The 22,220-nt window shown below is 38.8% G+C and overlaps 1 protein-coding gene across 4 annotated transcripts in view; it reads right to left on the bottom strand.

The window, feature by feature from the left end:
- The window catches only part of PAK1 (p21 (RAC1) activated kinase 1), a 154,941-nt gene that overhangs the window by 44,506 nt on the left and 88,215 nt on the right, over nt 1–22,220 (bottom strand). For all 4 annotated transcript variants that reach the window (XM_082749563.1, XM_082749564.1, XM_082749562.1 and 1 more), the window contains exons 3-5: nt 8,957–9,057; nt 8,304–8,451; nt 5,030–5,067 (exon numbers count right to left, since the gene is read on the bottom strand). In XM_082749563.1, the coding sequence (XP_082605689.1) occupies nt 5,030–5,067; nt 8,304–8,451; nt 8,957–9,057 (287 nt within the window). The remainder of the gene's footprint in view (nt 1–5,029; nt 5,068–8,303; nt 8,452–8,956; nt 9,058–22,220) is intronic.

The following is a 22,220-nucleotide window of genomic DNA, read 5'->3' as shown; positions in this document are numbered from 1 at the left end:
TAGAGAATTTAATGTATTTTCTTCCACTGCAGACCTACTCTTCCTTTTCCCCTTCTTCATACCTGTTGCAGAGATCTGTATTTAACTCAGGCTCTGCTCTGCTTCTCTCTCAAGCACCTATACCTACAGCACAAGTTCTCTTCAAGTAGGCAGTTTCTTTTCTTTAGAAAATTATCTGGCTTAAGGCGCCTTGGTGGCTCAGTTGTTAAACGTCTGCCTTCAGCTCAGGTCATGACCCCAGAGTCCTGGGATCCAGCATCAGGCTCCCTGCTTGGCAGGAAGCCTGATTCTCCCTCTCTCACTCCCCTTGCTTTTGTTCTCTTTCTCACTGTGTCTCTCTCTGTCAAATAAATAAATAAAATCTTAAAAAAAAAAAAAAAGAAATTACCTGGCTTAAGCTTAGAGTCAAAATTCTGCTACCTTTTGCTCTCTGTAAGATGAAGACTGCCCTTGCTGTTTCAAATGCAGAATTTTAAATAATTTACCCTTGAAGATGATGCAAGACTCCTTCCTGCTTCTTCTTGTACTATATACACTATCAGCTACTCTTGTCTTCACAGTTTTCTCTTTCACATACTTTAAGCTATGGCTTCTTCTATTTTCATCAATCTGATCTTTGCTTTCTATCCTGTGAATTTCTGACAATGGCTTATTTATGTTCTATTTTTGTTTTAGAGCACTGCTTTGTATTTTTTTTAATAGATCTTTTCTGAAATTAAGAAATTTGGCATAGCAAGAGAGACAGATATATGAATTCATTCTAATACCCTGACCCAATTTCCAGAGGAATCTTCTAAAATGTGAGTTTAGACTAAAATGTGTGAATCTGTTTCTCCACTGTCCCCTCTCCTTCTCCTAAGCTATAGCTTAGGAGAAGCTCTTCTCCTATATAGAAGATCTCCTTAGCTCCAGCACACAGTTCTAAGTCTTTGGATTGAAAGGATAGATGCTTAACTTGGCTTTTGTTCATGCTACCTCAGACCAGAAAGAATTTCCCTTTTATCTGCCTGGATCATTACCTGTGCTTACCTGAATTATGAATTGAACATGAATCCCTGTTTACATGTTCTGATTCCTCACTAAATTGTGAAATCAAGTGCAAAGACCTTACCAGTCCTTGACTCCCCAACACCAAAAGAACCTATCACATAACAGCTGTTTGTTTTATAAATGAAAATTCAGGAATTAAAATGCTATAGAATCTGAGAGCCAGACCTCATACCAATAAGCCACAAGTAACAGAATTTTTGTGCTAGAAAGAATCTTAAAGATCGTGGTTTTTAAATGAACAAATCATTAGGACCAACAACTCTGAAAACTTCCCTGCACTACCAGGCAGAATAAATCAGTTTATCAAATATGACCCCCATCACACATTACTCATACCTATCTTGCAGCCCACATCCCTCTCATGTGCTGTTAAATTTTCCCTCAAGGACTAAGATAGTGCATACTCATTTTTGTGTCACCAACACCTGGACACAAAGAAGGTGCTAAGTAAATATTTATAGCATGAATGAATAAATGAATGCTCAGGAAAACAGAATTTTGTACTGGTTTCTCCTACTAATTTATTCAAGGGTAGAGAGCAAGTCACTTAATCTCTGAATCTCAATTTCTTAACCTGTGTTATAGGAATAACAATTCCATCCAATTATTTCACAAATCAAGTGGGATGATCTGTATGAAACCAATATGGAAAATAATGATACGCTATCACAATGCAAACCATAATCCCTCAGGTAAAACTAGTAAGGAAATATAGAATACTGAACCACAGGGAAAAATGTTAAGAATTGGGGGATAAAATGTCCTTGACAACCTCAGTGGTTTTAATTGTAGATACTAAGCCAGGTTTTTACCAAGCAGGTGTTATTCTCTCTGCCATATGGCATGAGCCCCAGGGCTCCTCCTCCTCATGAAAGGACAACACAGCTATGGCTTTACTGTAGTCTCCTTTATAAGACCTCTCTGACATCTTTCTCAGTCCTCTGCCACAGTGAAAAGTATCCTGGACTGGGACTCACCTTAGTTTTAATCTGGTTCTGCACCACCACTAATTATGAGTCTTCAAGCAAGTCTGTTTTCTACCTGTGAAATGGGGATGGGTAATGCCTTCTTCACAAGTTAAGTGTGAGGACTAACCATACCAACCACAAACAGTTATTAGCATGGTGCCTGGCACACATTGGCCCCTCAATAAATGATAGTTGTCACTCTTGTAAAAGCATAAACACATCTGAACCACAAAGCACAGCTCAGCTTTGTTTAGACCTCTTCTTCAATAATTTACTGTTCAGGGGTGCCTGGGTGGCTCAGTGGGTTGAGCTGCTGCCTTCGGCTCGGGTCACGATCTCAGGGTCCTGGGATCGAGCCCTGCATCGGGCTCAGTGGGAAGCCTGCTTCCCCCTCTCTCTGCCTACTTGTGATCTCTCTGTCAAATTTTGTTTATACAGAATCTTTAAAAAAAAAAAAACTTACTGTTCAATAATAGGGAGAAACTCCCAAATATCTTAACACTTAAAAATTCTTTCCCTTTCTTTAATTACATCTCTTCCATTTGATGAAAGAATGAACCAGGGGAAAGCAATGCAGACTGGCATCAGATACCTATTGCCATTAAGCCCTCCCAATTTCAGTGTTATCTTCAATAAAACAAGGATAATACCCACCTAATTAAACTCCAGGGAAGATTAAAAGACATAGTGAGTAAAAAAGGAACCAGTATGTTACAAAGGTTCTGGACAGGTGAACATTTTTATGATTGATAGGAATGTAAATGACTCAAAGTAAACCAGTCCCTAATGCTAGAAGCATGGATTAAAGTATTTTGATGGTGACTCAGTATTGTGTTAGAACTTACCATTCCCCTGTTTAAAATTCTTTAATAGCTTCTCATTACCTTTAAGATAAAGATAAAACTTCTACATGATCTGACCTGCCACCATTCCTCCTCATCACCAGCCTCTCATCCATTCACACTTCACATTCCAATCATAACAGGTCACTTGCAGTTACCTATAAAAGCATACCTTGTGAACCTCCTTGTCTTTGCACATGCTATTTATTTTCCCTTTGTCTGGAATATCCTCCTGTCTCAATTCTTGCCCTAGATAATGAACTCCTCAACTCAAGACTCTACCATCAAGAAGTTTTCTCTTATACATTCAACCTTTTATTCAGTATGGTTACTTGCCAGATGCCCCGGATACAGCAATAAAAAGCCAGACAGCTCCTGGCTTCATGAAGTTTTAGCATGCTGTACTGTAACTGCTTGTGCCTTCATGCTGCTTATAAGACAGGAAGATTCTTAGGTGTTAGGACAATGTCTGATTCATTTCCATATTGTCATTTCTCCATACAGGACCTGGCATAGAGTGGGGGTTCTATAAATATTTAATAAATCAATATGACAAAACCACCTTTGTACAAGAGAAAGCATCAGGTGTGAGGAATTATAGTATTCTCTTATACATATCAGAGCTTACTATTTATAAGATCCTTTCAAACAACAGCCCACTTTATCTGCTCTGAAAAATGGAATTTGTAAGTTGAGAGAGGCAGAAACCTTTGTGGTCATCTAGGCTTTTTTTTTCTTTTCTTTTCTTTTTTAATTCCAGTTTAGGTAACATGCAGTGTTCTATTAGCTCTAGGTGTACAATATAGTGATGAAGCAACTCCATGCATCACACAGTGCTATCATAACAAGTGCCCTTCTTAATCCCCATCACCTACTTCATCCATCCCTGAGTCACCTCCCCTCTGGTAAACATCTATTTGTTCTCTATAGTTAAAAGTCTTAGTTTCTCTCTTTTTTTTCCTTTGTTCGTTTGCTTTTTTTCTTAAATTCCACATGCAAGTGAAATCATATGGTATTCGTCTTTGTAGGACTTATTTCACTTAGTATGATACTCTCTAGCACCACCATGTTGTGGCAAGTGGCAAGATTTTATTCTTTTTTTGGCTGCATAATATTCCATTATATATAAAAATATATAAACATATATATACAGATAGATACACAGATACACACACTCCCACACACAAACACACACCATTTCTCCTTTAGCCATTCACCTATTAATGGACACTTGGGCAGCTTCCAATCATTTAGCTATTGTAAATAATGCTGCTATAAACACAGGGGTGCATATATCCTGAATTCCTATTCTGGTATTCTTTTAAATACCCAGTAGTAGAATTACAAAATCACAGGGTAGTTCTATTTTTAAAGTTTTGAGGATGAGGTCACCTAGCTTTACTTTCCAGCCAATTCATCAGTGATTCCTATAATATACCTTTAAGGGACAGGGCTTCACTATACAGTGTCAGAGAACAGAATGGATGACCTTAAATGAACCGAATCTGCTCCCTCCAAAAACTAGTCCTAATCCAGTTTTGTAGACCCTACCAACAAAAAAGAGGGAATTCTCTTCTAAATTCAGGTATTTGAAGACATGTCCAGGTAAAGGAAAGTGTATCATCTTCATTTTATTGATGAAAAAAGTGAAGTTCAGAAAGGCAAATTGGCTTTCCCAAGGTTTCAAAGCTACAAATAAAAAACTGAGTCTAGATGTCAGTTCTGGTTCCAAGGTTAGGATTTCTGGAACACTAAAAAATCAAATCTAGGGGCGCCTGGGTGGCTCAGTGGGTTAAGCCGCTGCCTTCGGCTCAGGTCATGATCTCAGGGTCCTGGGATCGAGTCCCGCATCGGACTCTCTGCTCAGCAGGGAGCCTGCTTCCTCCACTCTCTCTCTCTCTCTCTGCCTGCCTCTCTGCCTACTTGTGATCTCTCTCTGTCAAATAAATAAATAAAATCTTTAAAAAAAAATCAAATCTAGAAGAGATACCTACTGTTTATTCAGTCCAATTCCTTTATTGTATAGATAAGAACTATGAGGGCTGGCAAGTGGGGGACAGGGAGTGACCAAGATGAGTGTCTCCCAGTCCAGGCTATGCATCTACCACACTGTCTTGATCCCTAACCACCAGACCTGTCCATATCAGAATGAAGAAAATAAAAACTTACCAATGTGTTAGAAGAATTATAATCCTCAGCTGATTTATCTGCAAAAGTAAAAAGACAAGGGACCCAGTCAGTAAATAATCACAATTAATCCATTCTTGAGAGCTAAGGAAGCCTATCCAATCAAGCCCTTGCCAGACTCAGAGAATAAAAATAATATTATTATGGTATTATGGGCCTGACACCATACTAAAGCACATTATACACATTACTTCCTTTAATCCTCACTACGGCTCTGAGTACAATTATTATGTCTACTTTTATAGATTTGGAAACTGAGATTCAGAGAAGTTAAGTAATTTGCCCAGGGTACACAGGTTAAACAGGAGTCAACATTTGTATCCTGGTCTAATTCTAAATCCTATTATAGAACTGTATCCACATCACCAACTCTAACATCATCAGGTCTCAAAGGTCAAGGAAATTTCCTGCATTCTAGAAAGAGAAAGAATTCATGTCCTGAGCTATCCATGACAAATCATGACCAGCTTGTGGCTTCAGCTTTTAAAAAGGATCTTTCTACATCCATGTCTATTTCCTACAGGGAAAGAAAAATTAAGGTTTAGAAAAAGAGAAGCATTAATCATGTCAAGTCTAACTTAAGGCAGGGTCTTACTTCTAAGAATAGATTCAAGCTTCCTCAATGAGACAATTATCACATTTCATTGATTTTGAAATGTAAATTTTTTACTAACATTTCTGGAAGAGAGATGTGCCCTACAATCAAAGGCATTTCATGGTTTAATTGGCAACTTTTTCTTCTTTAGTGGTATATAAAATAATGGTGCAACTTATAATTAATGATATTTTATATTTAATAAAACATGAAACAGACTCAATGGAGATCTTAGCAAGAAATTAAGTTTAAAAGCCAAATATCATGTTTGGTTTTATACCTAAATTCCTACAGACCTAAGAAGAAACTGACTTAGCCAGTTCAACACCAATGGAATTAAGGAGGAGAAATATTCTACCAAATCCAACATATTCCTCACCAAGAACCAAGTCCAGAGAATGTCCAAGATCCCAATTCCATCATATAAGAAAGTGTCAGGTACAGCTTCTTTGATCCTACGACAAATCATGAACCCACAAGCTGTGACAATATATTCTTCAAAAAACCCTGGGAATAGCCAGGTGTACCCTGGAGAAACTAATTCAGGATATACTTTAAACATAATTCCCTAACATATCAGTTAATTCACCCTGAGTAAGTAACTCAGTTTCTCTAAGCCTAATTAATTTCTCCAAGTCTGTGAAATGGGGATAATAGTCCTTGCTATACCAACCCCTCAAGGCCGTCATGAGGATCAATGAAATTAATTTATGTGCAAGCATACAAACTGAGGTAGTCTCAGAATCAACAGTATGAGAAGAAGGGAAATAGGAAAAGGAGAGAGATGGCATTAAAAAAAACTGTGCCAGTGGTGCTTGGTGGCTCAGTTGGTTAAGCATCTGCCTTCAGTTCAGATACCAGGGTCCTGGGCAAGAGCCCCACATCAGATGACTCCCTGCTGGGGATGGGGGTAGTCTGCTTCTTGCTATCCCTCTGCCTCTCTCTCCCTCTGCCTGCAGCTCCTCCTGCTTGTGACACACTTTCTCTCTGTCCAATAACATCTTTTTACAAAATAAATTTAAAAAAAGTAAAATGTTGCTAAATATACAATTTTGCTTAGAATTGGCCCTGGACTTCAACCTCTAAAAAACTAAAAATTCTGTACTTGCGTGTACACACACACACACACACACACACGTGTGAACAAATTTATGCACATGGAAGGAGTTGTATGAACACATATCTGCACATTCTAGACATATACAGTGTTATTCATATGTGCCTGCACAGGTGATCATATATACACATTTATCTTAATGTGTGTATCTATACACAGGTTAATTCACAAATACTTAAATGGACTTTAATTCCAAAGATATGAAAACCCACAGAGCTATGCTTCCATACACATATCTGGTCCTTGTACACATCTACACACATGTACACATAAACAGAGATTCTTCCAAAGACTTCGCTGCTGAGGCCTTCGAAGCCAGCTTCTCATCCGACGTTCATGACAAATGCCTTAAAACACAAGCTCTAACATCCTGACTAGAAAACTCTCCCACCCAGCACTGCTCAACCCCAATTCCTCCTTGGAATGACTCAGTCCCTCAATGGGAAAAGAGACAGAGCCAGCGGGGCCAGACGTGAGGAAGGAAATACTGCTGGGAACATGCATGACCCTCTCCTGGGTACCATCCACGGCAGCATGAGTTAAGCTGCAGTTTGTCCTCCTCACCATCTGTGCCCTTTGATACAGGCCAGATACTTGCTGGGGAAAGCATCCTTCAAAATTAGCTCGTTCATCCTGGTTCTCACCTTCTCCAACAATACTGCTCTTTGAAAGAGACAGCATGAACACTGAAAATAACACCAGACTTGGAGTTAAGAGGTCAGTTCTGCCACCAATTTAGCCACATTAGAAAGGACTTTTTTGGCTTTAATGTCTGCAAAACAAGGGGGAACTGGGAGCAGTATATACTGAGGATATATCTTGCTCTAACATTCTAAGATGACATTATAAAAGGCAAGTTTCTAGAAACGTAGGCCTTCTGGTTACTTATCCTGGAAAAGAAAAATCCCCCTGCTATGGAAAGAGGTGGTCCAAACAGAATTACTAGAGGCAAGTATTAAACTCAAAAGATGCTAATCTGGGAATTAGAAGACCTGGATTCCAATCCAAATTCTGTCATTAAAAGCACTCTGAAAAACATAGTCTATTACAGAGAGGGTATATCTAAAGTACATTTATTATTAGTGGCCTGTTTTACATTTGACTGATAATAATTAATTCCTTGAGGAAGAAATTGGGCTTATCTACTTAAAAGATACACATCACATGTGTTATTAAATAACTTAATGATATTAAATTTAATAATGTTAATGACAGCTACACTTCCATGGTGCTGTTTTACAACCTAAAAAGAAATTTCATATCAATGAGCTCATTTATTCTTCACTACAATCTCTTGAGACAAGAATTATTATTCCCATTTTGAAGCTAAATATATATGTGTCATGTTACTTTTTAAAAATGTGTAGTCTCAGAGCAAAGACCCATCACTTTGGCTCTCAAATTCCAAAATTCCACCTTACAGTACCATCCCCACTCTTTCCAATACTTTCTTCCCTTACCCCACACCGAAAGGCATGTGGAACTTTTCCACCCAGATGAAAACCCTTTTTTTTCCTAGACTGCTCTGGATTCAAGCCCCATACCTGTAAAGCTCATGTACTTCTGGCTGTTGGAAGTCTTCTTTGAGTTATAAAATTCCAATACATCCAGAACAGCCTGCGGGTTTTTCTTCTGCTCTGACTTAGTGATATTTGATGTCTGAAGGAGGCGAGCCCATTGCTCTGGCATCCCCTATAAGAGAAACATACAACACTATCAGGAAGGCACAGTCAAAGGAGATCCTGAAGGAGAAACTCTGATACCTGCTGGCAGTTAAAGACAAGTTTAGCCATTCTTTCTATACCCTCAGAGCACTAGACAAGCCTTTTTTATAGTACCTATCTCATTGTATTAGTCATTTCTTGAGGTGTTTGCTCTTTCACTAGGCTATTCCACCTTCAGAACAGGAACCATGTATGATTTATCTTTATATGATCAGTTCCCCAACAAAAACAAAGCCTGCTGCCAAGAAGACACTTAACAGAGGGCTAGTTAAGGAATGGAGATATGCCTTCTCAGGTACAGTTTTGGAGGCGAAGAAAATGTCCCTCTTATAAATGTAAGAAGATAGTAATGAGGGTCTCAGGCAAAGACAGAGGCATCAGAAATACTAAGGGGAAAAAGAAATGAATCTAACAGTGCATAGAACTAACAGAACTCTCAAAGATCAAAGGCCTTTCTGTGACCCAGGACTTACTGTAAACTCCCCTGTGACAGCATCAAAACCAACGTGAATCGTGTGCTCAAAATCTGAAGGAAGAGAAATCTCCGGCCGTTCCTTCTCCTTCTTTTTATTTGCTGCAAGACAAATGGGAAAGGAAATAAAAAACAAGAACATTACATTTTTTGGCTTATTTAACTCTTTGTTGAGCTGTGGGCTCCTTTGAAGACTAAGGGCTGTCTACTTCACATAAGTACTGACAGAGCCAGATGCCAGATTTGGATTAGAATAGGTGTTCAAAGCATGATTAAAGAACTTAATTTTTTGTGGAACTAAAGTAAGGGAGGGAAAGAAAGAGTTTAAAGTCCTAGCTCTACCACTAATGAGCCATTTGCACTTGATCTTAGGGTAAAAGCCGAGATGAGATTAGTAATGAGCCATTTGATCTGGGGCGAGTCACTTCCTTTTTCTGAACCCTGGTTTCTCCATCTGTAAAAAAGAGAAGGCTCAGGCAAATGGTCTCTAAAGATCCTTCAAGCTCTGATATCCTACATTATATGAGCTCCTATGACCTGCATCCTACTGGTTTGGTATTTGATTATGGACTGCTTTTTCTCTCAATTTAGAGAATTTAAATCTGAATGTTATTTTAATAATATAAATCATTAATATTTTATCAGATGCTAACCAGACAATGGTTCTAGTTCTTCTCATGTATGAATTCACTTTAGCCTCATGGCAGCCCTGTCTGGGTAGATACTATCTTCCTTATTTTGCAGGTAAGGAAATGGAAGCACAGAGATTAAGTTACTTGCTTAAGATCACATGGTTAGTAATTGGCAGCATCCAGATACAAACCCAGGCAGTCTGGCCCAGAGCCTAAGCTCAAAACCACTATGCTACACTGTCTCCCCAAGCTAGGACCTTAAAGGATTATACAGACCAAATATTTGTAGTCATCCCTCTCCCATCAAGGGTCATGAGTAAAATAGATGTTCACTAAGGTCCTGCTGACCTGGTAGAAAAGACTTCAACATTTAAGGAATTTTAGTGCTGAAGTAAAGTACCCTTGTCGGGGGTTCAATTATGTCCCCCCAAATTCATATGTTCTAACTCCAACTAGCTCAGAATGTGACCTTATTTGGAAATAGATCCAAATGTAATTAGTTATGTTTAGGTCATACTGGAGCAGGATGGACCCCTAATCCAGTTAAGACTGGTGTTCTTATAAAAATAAGAAATTTGGAGACAGAGGCATATAAGAATACCATATGAAGATGAAGAAAGATGTCAGAGTGATGCTTCTTCAAGTCTAGAAACACAAAAACCACCAGAAGCTAAGGAAGAGGCATGGAACAGACTTTTCTTCATAGCCTTCGAAAGGAAACAACCCGGGTGCCTGGGTGGCTCAGTTGGTTAAGCAGCTGCCTTCGGGTCATGATCCTGGAGTCCTGGGATTGAGTCCCAAATCAAGCTCTCTGCTCAGCAGGGAGTCTGCTTCTCCCTCTGACCCTCCCCTTCTCAATGCTCTCTCTCTCAAATAAATAAATAAAATCTTAAAAAAAAAAAAAAAAAAAAAAAAGGAAACAACCCTGCAGACAACTTGATCTTGGAATCCTAGCCTCCAGAACTGAAACAATAAATTTCTGTTGTTTAAGCCGCCTAGTTTACGGTACTTAGTTATAGAAGCTCTATAAACATAACCCTCTTCCAGCTAAAATGAGTTTCAAGGTCTTGGTATCAAGCTAGACCTCAGCTGAAATCTGCAAATGCAATCCCACTGAAACAGGCTTAAATACTTCCAAGTCTCAGCCAGATAATCTTTCTTCCTAAATGGGGACCTACAGAGCCCAGATTTTAAATATCTGTAGAAACCCTCCTTATTTCTCCAGCCAAGGCTCCTCCTTCTTCAATGTTCTAGGGAGGAGGCCATCTGGTCTGAACTCCCAGGAACTCCTACACATACCTGGGGGAACTGGGTTCAGAGGCTAACTGCAAAAGCTACTATTTATTGAGCTCTTACCATGTGCCAAGCATGTGCTAAGAATTTTATATGCATCATGTCACCAAATACTCTTACAGCCCTATAAAATAGATATTAACATCTGCATTTTATAGGTAAGGAAATATAATTTGCTTGATCATTGCTGAGTTTCAGCAACAAGTCTATCCTAAAAATATTAGACACTGGCCATTTAAGCTCAAGGGCCTAAGAGGCAAAACCAGAATATCCCCTATTTATTTATTTATTTATTTATTTATTTATTTATTTATTTATATGTGTTATGTTAGTCACCATACAATACATCATTAGTTTTTTGTTTTTTTTTTTTAAAGATTTTATTTATTTATTTATTTAACAGACAGAGATCACAAGTAGGCAGAGAGGCAGGTAGAAAGAGAGAGAGGAGGAAGCAGGCTATCCGCGGAGCGGACAGCCCGATGCAGGGCTCGATCCCAGGACCCTGGGATCATGACCCGAGCCGAAGGCAGAGGCTTTAACCCACTGAGCCACCCAGGCGCCCCTACATCATTAGTTTTTGATGCAGTGTTCCAAGATTCATTGTTTATGCACCACACCCAGTGCTGCATGCAATACGTGCCCTCCTTAATACCCATCACCAAGCTCACCCAACCCCCCACCCCCTCCCTTCCAAAACCCTCAGATTGTTTCTCCCCCTCCAATTTGCCCCAATTCATTTTTCCTTTCCTTCTCCTAATGTCCTCCATGTTATTCCTTATGCTCCACAAGTGAAACCATATGATAATTTACTCTGTCTGCTTGATGTATTTCACTCAGCTTAATCTCCTCCAGTCTGATCCATGTTGCAGAATAACCCCTCTGTAAGGCAAATCAGCAATGAAAGCCCAGGAGCCCTAAGTCTCTGGTCTTCCCCACTACCAATCTCTCGATGAAACTACCAGTTTTCTCCTTATGGAAGTCATGTTCCACACTGTCAAGTCAAGGCCCCAAATCCTTGGCTCCATGACAAGACATTTTCCCTCCCAGAAATGCTCAGGATCATATACCAGCAAGGCTCCGAAAAAACCCATAATTCACATCTAAGAGAAATCACCACAGGGGAACCTGGGTGGCTCAGTCAGTTAAGTGTCCAGCTCTTGGTTTTGGCTCAGGTCATGATCTTGGGATCCTGAGATAAAGCCCTGTGTTGGACCCTGTGCTCAGCACAGTCTGCTTCTCTCCCTCTCTTTCTCTGACCCTCACCCTGCTCATGTGCTCGCTAGCACGCTCTCTTGCTCTCCCTCTTAAATGAATAAATAAGTAAAATCTCTAAAAAAAAAAAAAATTAAAATAAAAGAATTCACTGTAGTACCTAAGAACTTGGCTGGGGGTAAGACAAGGCTGAATGCCAGGTTTCTCTGAGCCTATCCTTAGAGATCAGATTAAAAGTATAGGCTGAATTATATTAATCAAAACAGTAAGGTACTGGCACAAAAACAGACACATAGATTAACAGAACAGAATAGAGAGCCTGGAAATAAATGCATACATATATAGTCAATTAATTGATGACAAAGGCAGCAAGAAAAAAGAATGGGGAAAAGACAGTCTCTTTAATAAATGGTGCTGAGAAGACCAGACAGCTATATTCTTTCATAAAAGAATGAAACTAGACCACTTCTAACACTATACACAAAAATCCTAGAAGAAAGCACAGGCAGCAATTTCTCTGACACTGGCCATAGCAACATTTTTCTAACATTTTCCCTTGTCTCCTAAGGCAAGAAAAACAAAAGCAAAAATAAACTATTAGGATTACATCAGAATAAAAAGCTTTATTGTGCAAAGAAAACCATCAACAAAAAGGTAACCTACTGAATAGGAGAAGATATTTGCAAATGATATATCCAATAAGGGGTTTACATCTAAAACATACAAGAACTTACACAACTCAACTCCAAAAAATACCAATCTGATTTAAAAAATGGGCAGAGGATGCAAATAGGCATTTTTCCAAAGAAGACATCCAGATGGCTAAAAGACATGAAAAAATGCTCAACATCACTAATCATCAGGGAAATGCAAGTCAAAACCACAATGGGATATTACCTCATGCCTATCAGAATGGCTAAAATCAAAAACACAAGAAATAACCAGTGTTGCTGGAGATCTGGAAGAGAAGGAATATTTTTTTTTAAGATTTTTATTTATTTATTTGACAGACAGAGATCACAAGTAGGCAGAGAGGCAGGCAGAGAGAGAGAGAGGAGGAAGCAGGCTCCCTCCTCCCAGGACACTGGGATCATGACCTGAGCTGAAGGCAGAGGCTTTAACCCACTGAGCCACCCAGGCGCCCCGAAGAGAAGGAATATTGTACACAGTTGGTAGGAATGTAAATTGGTACAATTTACAACTGTGGATTGTACAAACAGCAATGTGGAAAACAGTAGAGAGGTTCCCTAAAAAGTTAAAAATAGAATTATCATATGACCTAGTAATCCCACTACTGGGTATTTACCCAAAGAAAACAAAAACACTAATCTGCATAGATACATGCACCCCTATATTTATTAGCATTATTACAATAGCCAAGATATGGAAGGAATCTAAGTGTCCACTGATAGACAAATAGATTAGAAAGATGGAAACACACACACACAAACACACACAAGGAATACTTTGCCGCCATAAAAATGGGATGAGACAGTACCATTTGTGGCAACACTATGGACTGGAGGATATTATGCTAAGTAAAATAAGCCAGTCTGGGAAAGACAGATACCATATGATTCCACTAATATGTGAAATCTAAAAAAAATGAATACACAAACAAACAAAAAGCAGAATGAAACCTATAATTACAAAGAATAAACTGATGGTTGCCTGGCGGGGGCCTGGGGAACAGGCAACATGGTGGGTGAAGGGGAGTGGGAGACACAGGCTTCTGGCTATGGAATGAATAAGTCACAGCATAAGGAATATAGTCAATGGTATCGTAATAGCACCATATGGTGTCAGATGATAGCTATACTTGTGGTGAACACAGCATAATGTACAGACTTGTTGAATTGCTGTGTTGTGCACCTAAAACGAAAGTAATTTGTGTCAACTATGCTCAAATAAAAAAATAAAATTTCTTTCAAATACAGCTGTGGACTAAAATAGACCCCCAAATCCATAGCTAAGGCCCCAGTGTTCAAGAAGAGCTGGACTGCAAATATATGATCCACTTGTATTGCCTTTCCCAGTCGACTTGTCTGAGCCTCACTACCAGACTACATATCCCTATAGGGCAAAGAAAGTATCAATACAGCTTACAGCACTTTAAAACAGAATTACATTTCATAATAATCATCTTCATCTGAGTCATGCTTTAATGCTTACAAAACACTCTCACATATATTACTTCACTAGAGCCTCCAAACAACTGTGTGTTGAGCAGGGCAGTGGTTATGGGGCCCGTTTGAGAGAAGAAGAAACAGGGGTTCCAAGAAGTTAAGTAACCTGCACGAGGTCACGAGCAAGTTGGAAGCAGATCTGCAATCAGAACTAAAGTCTTCAGGCTCCCAGTCCCAAAGCCTTCCTATTCTACGGCGCTGCCTCTTAATGGACTACTGCTGCTCATGATTATGCGCTCTCTTCTCTCTCTCCCCCACTGCTCTTCCATTCAGTCCCCGGGTTACTAATTTCTTGTTCTATATAGTGATCAAATTTATCCACTTCTCCATTTTCACTGCCACTACCCTATTTCAGGCATTGTTATCTATGGCCTTAGATCTTTCTAACAATAACCAGTCACCTGCATTCCAGTCCCCTTCAATCAGACAGCAGCCAGGGTGATCTACAACCTTGCTATTCAAACCAGTATCAGCAAAACTTGGGGGACCATTAGAAATGTAGGATCTCAAGCTCCAGCCCAGACGTACTGAATTAGAATCTGAATTTGAATGAGATCCCAAATGATTCACGTGCATACAAAAGTTTGAGAATCAAGAGAATGAGAAGACAAACCACAAGTAAAAAGAAAATATTTGCAAGAGATATATCTGATAAAGGATTATTATCCAAAATATATGAAGAACTCTCAAAACTCAACAATAAGAGATAAACAATCTGATTAATAAAATGCACCACCATGGTATATGATGTTAATAGTGGGGAAGGTTGTACATATGTGGGGGCAGGAGGTATACAGTTATACAAGGTATACTGGGTACCATCCCCTCAATTTTGCTGTGAACCTAAAACTGCTCTATTTTTTTAAGTTCCTGATGCTCTGTACCTCTTCTTACCTCCCGCTATTTATGTTTCATATGTTCTATACCAGCTACACTGAACCAGTTATGTCACCAAACATGATGAGCTCTTTCACACCTCTTCCCATTTTCTCAAACTACACCCTTTGCTTATAAATTCTGCCTTGCCTTTTCCTTCGCTTGTTACCTCAGCCTTTAATTCACCCTTTTCGGGTGTCAGCTTAAAGATCATCTCTTCTCTGAAGTCCTCCCTGATCTCATGGTTGGGCATTCCTTCACCCTCTCTTCTGTTTCCACAGCACCATTATAGTAACTGCCTATTTTTTAGGTTTACTTTCCAACCAGACTGAGTCCCAAGTGCAGTGGTCATGTCCAATTCACCATGGATCCCCAAAAGCTAGCACACATCTGGCACAAAACAGCAAATGAAGAAAGGAACAAATGACCAAATACGTAACTTGACCTGGCAAGAGTCTAAAGAATCCTGTTGAAGGCAGGAAATTCCCTCCAGGACAGGAATAAATGTCTCATTTTTACAAGGTCTGACCTGACTTTTCACAATCCTTATTACCCAGCTACCTCAGTCCTGTCTGAAAACCCTGCTCTGTAGGAGCTCAGCACACTGGCCAAAAGAAATTCTGAAGTCCCAATGCCTCCAAAGACCCAGGATAATCTTGATGAAAGGCAGCAAAATGGAGGGTGGGGGATGGGAAGGATGAGGGGAGGAACGAGAAGGTCCAGAATCCAGGCCAGTTTTGCCCCTACACACCACATAGTCCAGGTTCTCAGCTTTCTCATCTGAAAATGGAGAGAATGGACTAGATGATTATAAGGACCCTTCCAGCTTCTACAATCCATAAGTCTATGAAAACAGAAAGATGAATACTCTCAAAGCTCTGTAGCTAGATTCTTCCTGACATTGCACCTCACAGTTTTTAGTAGGTACTCCAATCACATCATCTCATATAAACACCACAATCCTGAGAGGCAAGTTTTATTTGTAGATTAGGAAATTAAAGCACAGACTTGCCTACAGTTATTGAAGTGACTGAAATTCAAAAGGTGTGGCTTCAAAGCCAAGGCCCTTTACATTCTACTGTTATCTCCCATAAAGAATTTCAAAGTGAGTCAAGGAAACATACTTTGGTAAAATAAGGAAAGGAAATAACACTGAGTAAGAACTTACCATATATAAGATACCATAACACACATTATTTTCCTTAATTCTTAAAATCCTATGAGATAGATTATTACTACTGTCATTTTACAGATAAGGAAACTAAGTAATAATAATAATAATAATTTGTTCAAGCTCACATTGCTAGTAAGAACTGAGATTTGAACCTCAGTCTGATACAAAGTTTCTCTCCTCAGCGTCTTACTAAGAACTATTTGCCAAAGTGCCAACTGCTGGGGTTTAAGCTATTTATGCACTTGGCAATTTCCCTTCCAGAAGCAGCTGTATTTAGAAAGGGAAGGCCAAGAGTTTACCAGGGCCCAAATTAAGCAGTCATTAATGACATAAGTCCATCTGTCTTATTCATAGCTAGAATGCATGGGACATGGTACATGACTTTGGATTGCTTACTGTTCCTAAATTTCCTCTAATCTAGTCCCTTAAAAGATTGTGTGATGGAGAGGAGAAGTGAGTTGGGGGAAACCGGAGTGGGAGACAAACCATAAGAGACTGTGGACTCTGAGAAACAAACAGAGGGTTTGGCGGGGGGGTGAGCCTGGTAGGGTTTATTAAGGAGGGCACGTATTGCATGGAGCACTGAGTGTGCTGCATAAACAATGAATTTTGGAACACTGAAAAAAAATAAAATGAAAAAAATTGTATGGAAGAACAATTATGTTATTTTTATGTTTTACTTAGATTTTTATTTTACACTTACATATCTTCTATTTTTATATATTATTTCTAATTTATATTATTAATATACTATATAATATACCATTGTAGGCATGGGATGTCAATACAAAAGAAACTCCAGTAATGGAGACACAGAAAAAGAATGGCTCAGAGGATGAGTAGTCTATAGAAAAGAGCCCCAAGGAAATGAAATCAATCAACACATGAAAAAACAGGGTAATGCTGAAGCTGGCTCCCATAGGATACTTTTTGCCCCATAACCTTTGCATATACCTGCCATATTCCTACCTCCAAGTTTTTGCTCACTTTTTGTTCTCCTTGCTTTAGAATGCTCTTCCTCCCAATCTCCCTGTCAAATTCTCAGTCATCTTTTTAAGACTGGTTTAAGTCCTACTTCTCTTCCTGAACTTTCCTCCCTGTTAATTCCCAAGACAATAAATCTGCCACACGATCATGCATTTTCCTATCTTGTATGGTTCCTTGCTATTTTAAAGACCCCTTTCCTTAAAATGTAAGCTTCTTAAGAAGCATAATCATGGCTTGTAATTATGATTGTTCAACTTCCAAATCTTCCACTGAGGACCCAACACAGAATAAGTTATTCCAGAACACACCAAAAGTATTAGGAAGTAACCTTAGAGACCGTTATTCTACTCCCTGAAAAAAGAGCCCTGAGAAGTAAACTGACTCGATCTGCAGAGCTGCATTAGAGAGCAACAAATGGAGGTAAGACTCAGTTCACCTGATCAAATCTTCTACCTTTGTGATACCCCCTGATCCCTACTGACTGATTTGACTGGAAGCAACTAATGAATGAAGTAACAGGTTAACATAGAGCAGAACTGAACTATAAGAAGAGGAAGGGCCTGGCTGAAGTGAGAGAGGAGGGAAGTACAGGGGTGAAAAACAAAACAAACCAAAAAACTCTAGCTGGGGGCACCTGGGTGGCTCAGTGGGTTAAAGCCTCTGCCTTCAGCTCGGGTCATGATCCCAGGGTCCTAGAATCGAGCCTCACATCGGGCTCTCTGCTCTGCGAGGAGCCTGCTTCCTCCTCCTCTCTCTCTCTCTGCCTGCCTACTTGTGATCTCTGTCAAATAAATAAATTAAAAAAAAAAAATTCTAGCTGGCAGGATTTGTCCCGAGTGCTGTGCAATTTAGGCTGAGTATTCACTGGCTGGGGACCACCAGCAGAAAACAGGGTACCTGAGGCAGGAAAGCAGGATGGAACAGAGAAGTCATATAGTCACAGAGCCACCTGGCACTTGGCAAACCCCTTCCTGGAAGTAACAATCACCTCCCTCACATGTGTATAGCCCGTCACATTCACTGCCTCACTAGCTCCTTACAACAACTCCAAGAACCAGATAGCATGGATTATCCCCATTTCGTTGCTGAGAAGACTGAAGTCAGGGAATTTTAAAAAATCTGTTCTGGACTATGAGTCAAAGGAAGATGGATCCAGTATTCTCTTTGCCATTAACTAACTTTATGGCCCTGGAAAAGTCTCTTTCTTCTTCTGAGGTCAAATCTTCAATCTGTAAATAGGTCACTGATCCATGTTCAGGTACACAGATAAAGATGGGTAAAGAAAATCACCTTTCTGGAGAAGGTTAATACCTGAAAAAACTCATGAAGGATAAACAGGAGTTGGTCAGGCAGAAATGGGGAAGGACATTCCAGAGGGAAACAGAATAAACAAAGTCTCAGAAAACAGTGATCTTTGTCCCAGCTTTCCACCTGCCCAGCAAGTCAACCAAATTTAATAACTCTTATTAGAGATGTACAAGTTGGGACTGAGGGGAGAGACCATGGAGAAAATAAAGCAAACTCGGGATTCTGGTAGGCCCATATCTCAAGGCCACAAACATCAGGCTGTCTGGGATGACTGCTGCTCCTAGCACATTTTTTTATGGTGGCTAGCAAATATGAGTCTAGAAGAATCTGATAAAGACCTATGTCTGCACAAGAACTTGTAAGTGAATGTTTATAGCAACATTATTCAAAACAGTCAAAAAGCAAACGTCCCTCAACTGAAGAACAGATGAATAAACGAAATAAAAATATGGTACATCCATACAACAAAATGTTTATTCAGCTATAAAAAGAAATGAAGTCCTGATCCATGCTACATATGGATGAACTTTAAAAACATTATGCTGAATGAAAGAAGCCAGTCCCATGGGGTGGCTGGGTGGCTCAGGTCATGATCCCAGGGTCCTGGGATCAAGCCCCACATCAGGCTCTTTGCTCAGTAGGGAGCCTGCTTCCCTCTCTCTATGCCTGCCTCTCTGCCTATTTGTGATCTCTATCTAGATCTTTCTCTCTCTCTCTCTCTCTCTTTCTCTGTCAAATAAATAAATATATAAATCTTTAAAAAAAGAAAGAAGCCAGTCCCAAAAGGTCACGTATTATGTGACTCCATTTATATAAAATGTCCAGAAAAGTCAAATCCATAAAGAGAAAGTAGATCAGTGGTTGCCAGGGGGCTCGGAGAAGAAGGAAATGTGGTAAAGTACAGGGTTTCTTTTTAGAGCTATGAAAATGTACTAGAATTAGAGCAGTGTGATAATTGTACAATCTTGTGACTATAGTAAAGACCACTGAACTGTACACTTTGAGATGGTGAACTGTATGTGAATCATATCTCAATTTTTTAACCAAGTAAATGTAATTTACTGTATTAAAATAAAGGAGAAAATGTATAGAATTCAATTAATGCAGAAAAGGCATTTGCTAAAATTTTATATCCCATTGTGATTAAAACCTCTTAGCAAACTAGGATTACACAGGAATTTCCTTAATCCAATAAAAGCTAATAACCAAAAAACACTAGAGCCAACATCATACTTAATGGTGAAATGCTGAGAGGTTTTCCTCTGAGATTACAAATAAGATAAAGATGTCACTTCTATTTACCATAATCCTGAAGGTATTAGCCAGTGAAACTAGGAAAGAAAAAGAAGCACAGGGAAAAGGATTAGAAAGGAAGAAACATAACTACCACAATTTACAGATAATATGATTGTGTATACAAACACAGAAAAATTCTAATAGGAGAAAAATCTTCATAACTTAGAACAGGTAAAGAGTCCAAAAATAAAATAGAAAGCATTAGAAAGGAAATAATAAATCTGACTATATTAAATTCTATCAAAAATACCATTAAGTGCATAAATGAAGATACCTGCAATATATATAACTGGCAAAAGGCTTGTATCTAAATAAGAACTCCTGCAAACCAATAAAAATTTTTTTTTTCTTAAATGGGCAAAAGGCTTGACCAGGCACTTCACAAAAAAGACACAGATGTAGTGAAAAGAAGGGCCAAAGATACCCCAAAGATACAGATGTAGTGAAAAGATGGGCCATCTGTAGCCCAATGTTTATAGCAGCAAAGGCCACGGTTGCCAAACTGTGGAAAGAACCAAGATGCCCTTCAACGGACGAATGGATAAGAAAGATGTGGTCCATATACACTATGGAGTATTATGTCTCCATCAGAAAAAATGAATACCCAACTTCTGTAGCAACATGGATGGGACTGGAAGAGATTATGCTGAGTGAAATAAGTCAAGCAGAGAGAGTCAATTATCATATGGTTTCACTTATTTGTGGAGCATAACAAATAGCATGGAGGACATGGGGAGTTAGGAGAAGGGAGCTGGGGGAAATTGTAAGGGGAGGTGAACCATGAGAGACTATGGACTCTGAAAAACAATCTGAGGGGTTTGAAGTGGTGGGGGGTGGGAGGTTGGGGGAACCAGGTGGTGGGTATTAGAGAGGGCACAGATTGCATGGAGCACTGGGTGTGGTACAAAAACAATGAATACTGTTACGCTGAAAATAAATTAAAAATAAAATAAAAAATAAATAAAAATTAGAAAAATAAAAACTATTTTTAAAAATTAAAAAAAAAAGTATACCCAAATGGCCAATTAATAGAAAAGCTGCTTAACCTCATTAAAGACTGATAATAAAAGTGGTGACAAAAACAAGTAAAGTAAGTGCAACTCTTATGCACCACTGGTGGGAAGATACATTGAAAAACTATGTGTTTGAACTTTGAATTTTTGGTATTTATCAACCAAAGTTTAACACAAGTATCTGCATGATTCAGCAATTTTACTATGTACATGCACCCAACAGAAATGTGTGAACACATGTATAAAGACGTGCACTAGAATGGTCAGAAAACATTCCTAACAGTCTATTGCTGAAACAGTTTATGTTCATTAACAGTACAATGGAAAATATTCCTATAAGAGAATATTATATAGCAATGAAAATGAGCTAACCCACATATAAAAATATAGATAAATCTTGTTTAAAAATGTTAAACAAAGGCAAATATATGCTGTATGGTTCTATATACAGCAAGTTAAAAAATAGACAGACTCATTTATGAGTTAATCTTTGGGAAGGAGAGATACGTTAGTACCTGAAAGGGAGAACATAGGGAGCTTCTAGGTGGCTAGCTAGATCCTTTTTTTTTTTTTTTTTTTTGGTCATGTTAATGGCCACATAGATGCAGTCAATGTATCACTGAATTGTACACTTCTGAAATGTGCATTTTTCTATATAAAGATGTAAAAGTGCAATGGTGGAATCTACAAGAACCATGGCTCATCAAAAGGTAAGACTTCAACAAACACTAAATACTAAGTTATAGTCAAATAATTCTTTAGAACATTTGAAAAAAACTTTAGACAAGTCCCAAAATGTTCATGCAGTAGCTAGCAATCAATTCCATAGCTCTTTGTTGCAAAGTTACTTTTTGTCTTGATAATACAAATATACAGGAGTGATCTATCATCAATTCTACATTTTAGGACTTATTATGAAAACCACTTTTGGACTAATTAAAAGAATCATCCCCTTTTCACAATTAACAGTTAACTTTTAATGAATTTACAATTGTGCCTACCCATTTCTTAAAATGAAAAAAAAAAAAACTTTTTTGCATTGTTATGTTAGCACATCATTAGTTTTTGAGGTAGTATTCCAAGATTCATTGTTTATGCACCACACCCAGTGCTCCATGCAATATGTGCTCTCCTAAATACCCACCACCAGGCTCACCCATCCTCCCAACCCCTCCCCTCTAAAACCCTCAGTTTGTTTCTCAGAGACCTTTACATAAATAAAATAAATATATGCGTTTATTGCGTGCCTTCATTTATTAAACCCTAATTATTTTAGTTGTGGGTA

This window comes from Mustela nivalis (genome assembly GCF_964662115.1).
Source record: "Mustela nivalis genome assembly, chromosome: 9".
Lineage (NCBI taxonomy): Eukaryota > Metazoa > Chordata > Mammalia > Carnivora > Mustelidae > Mustela > Mustela nivalis.
Note: the sequence above shows the minus strand (reverse complement) of the source record. Positions and strands in the feature narration are given on the sequence as shown.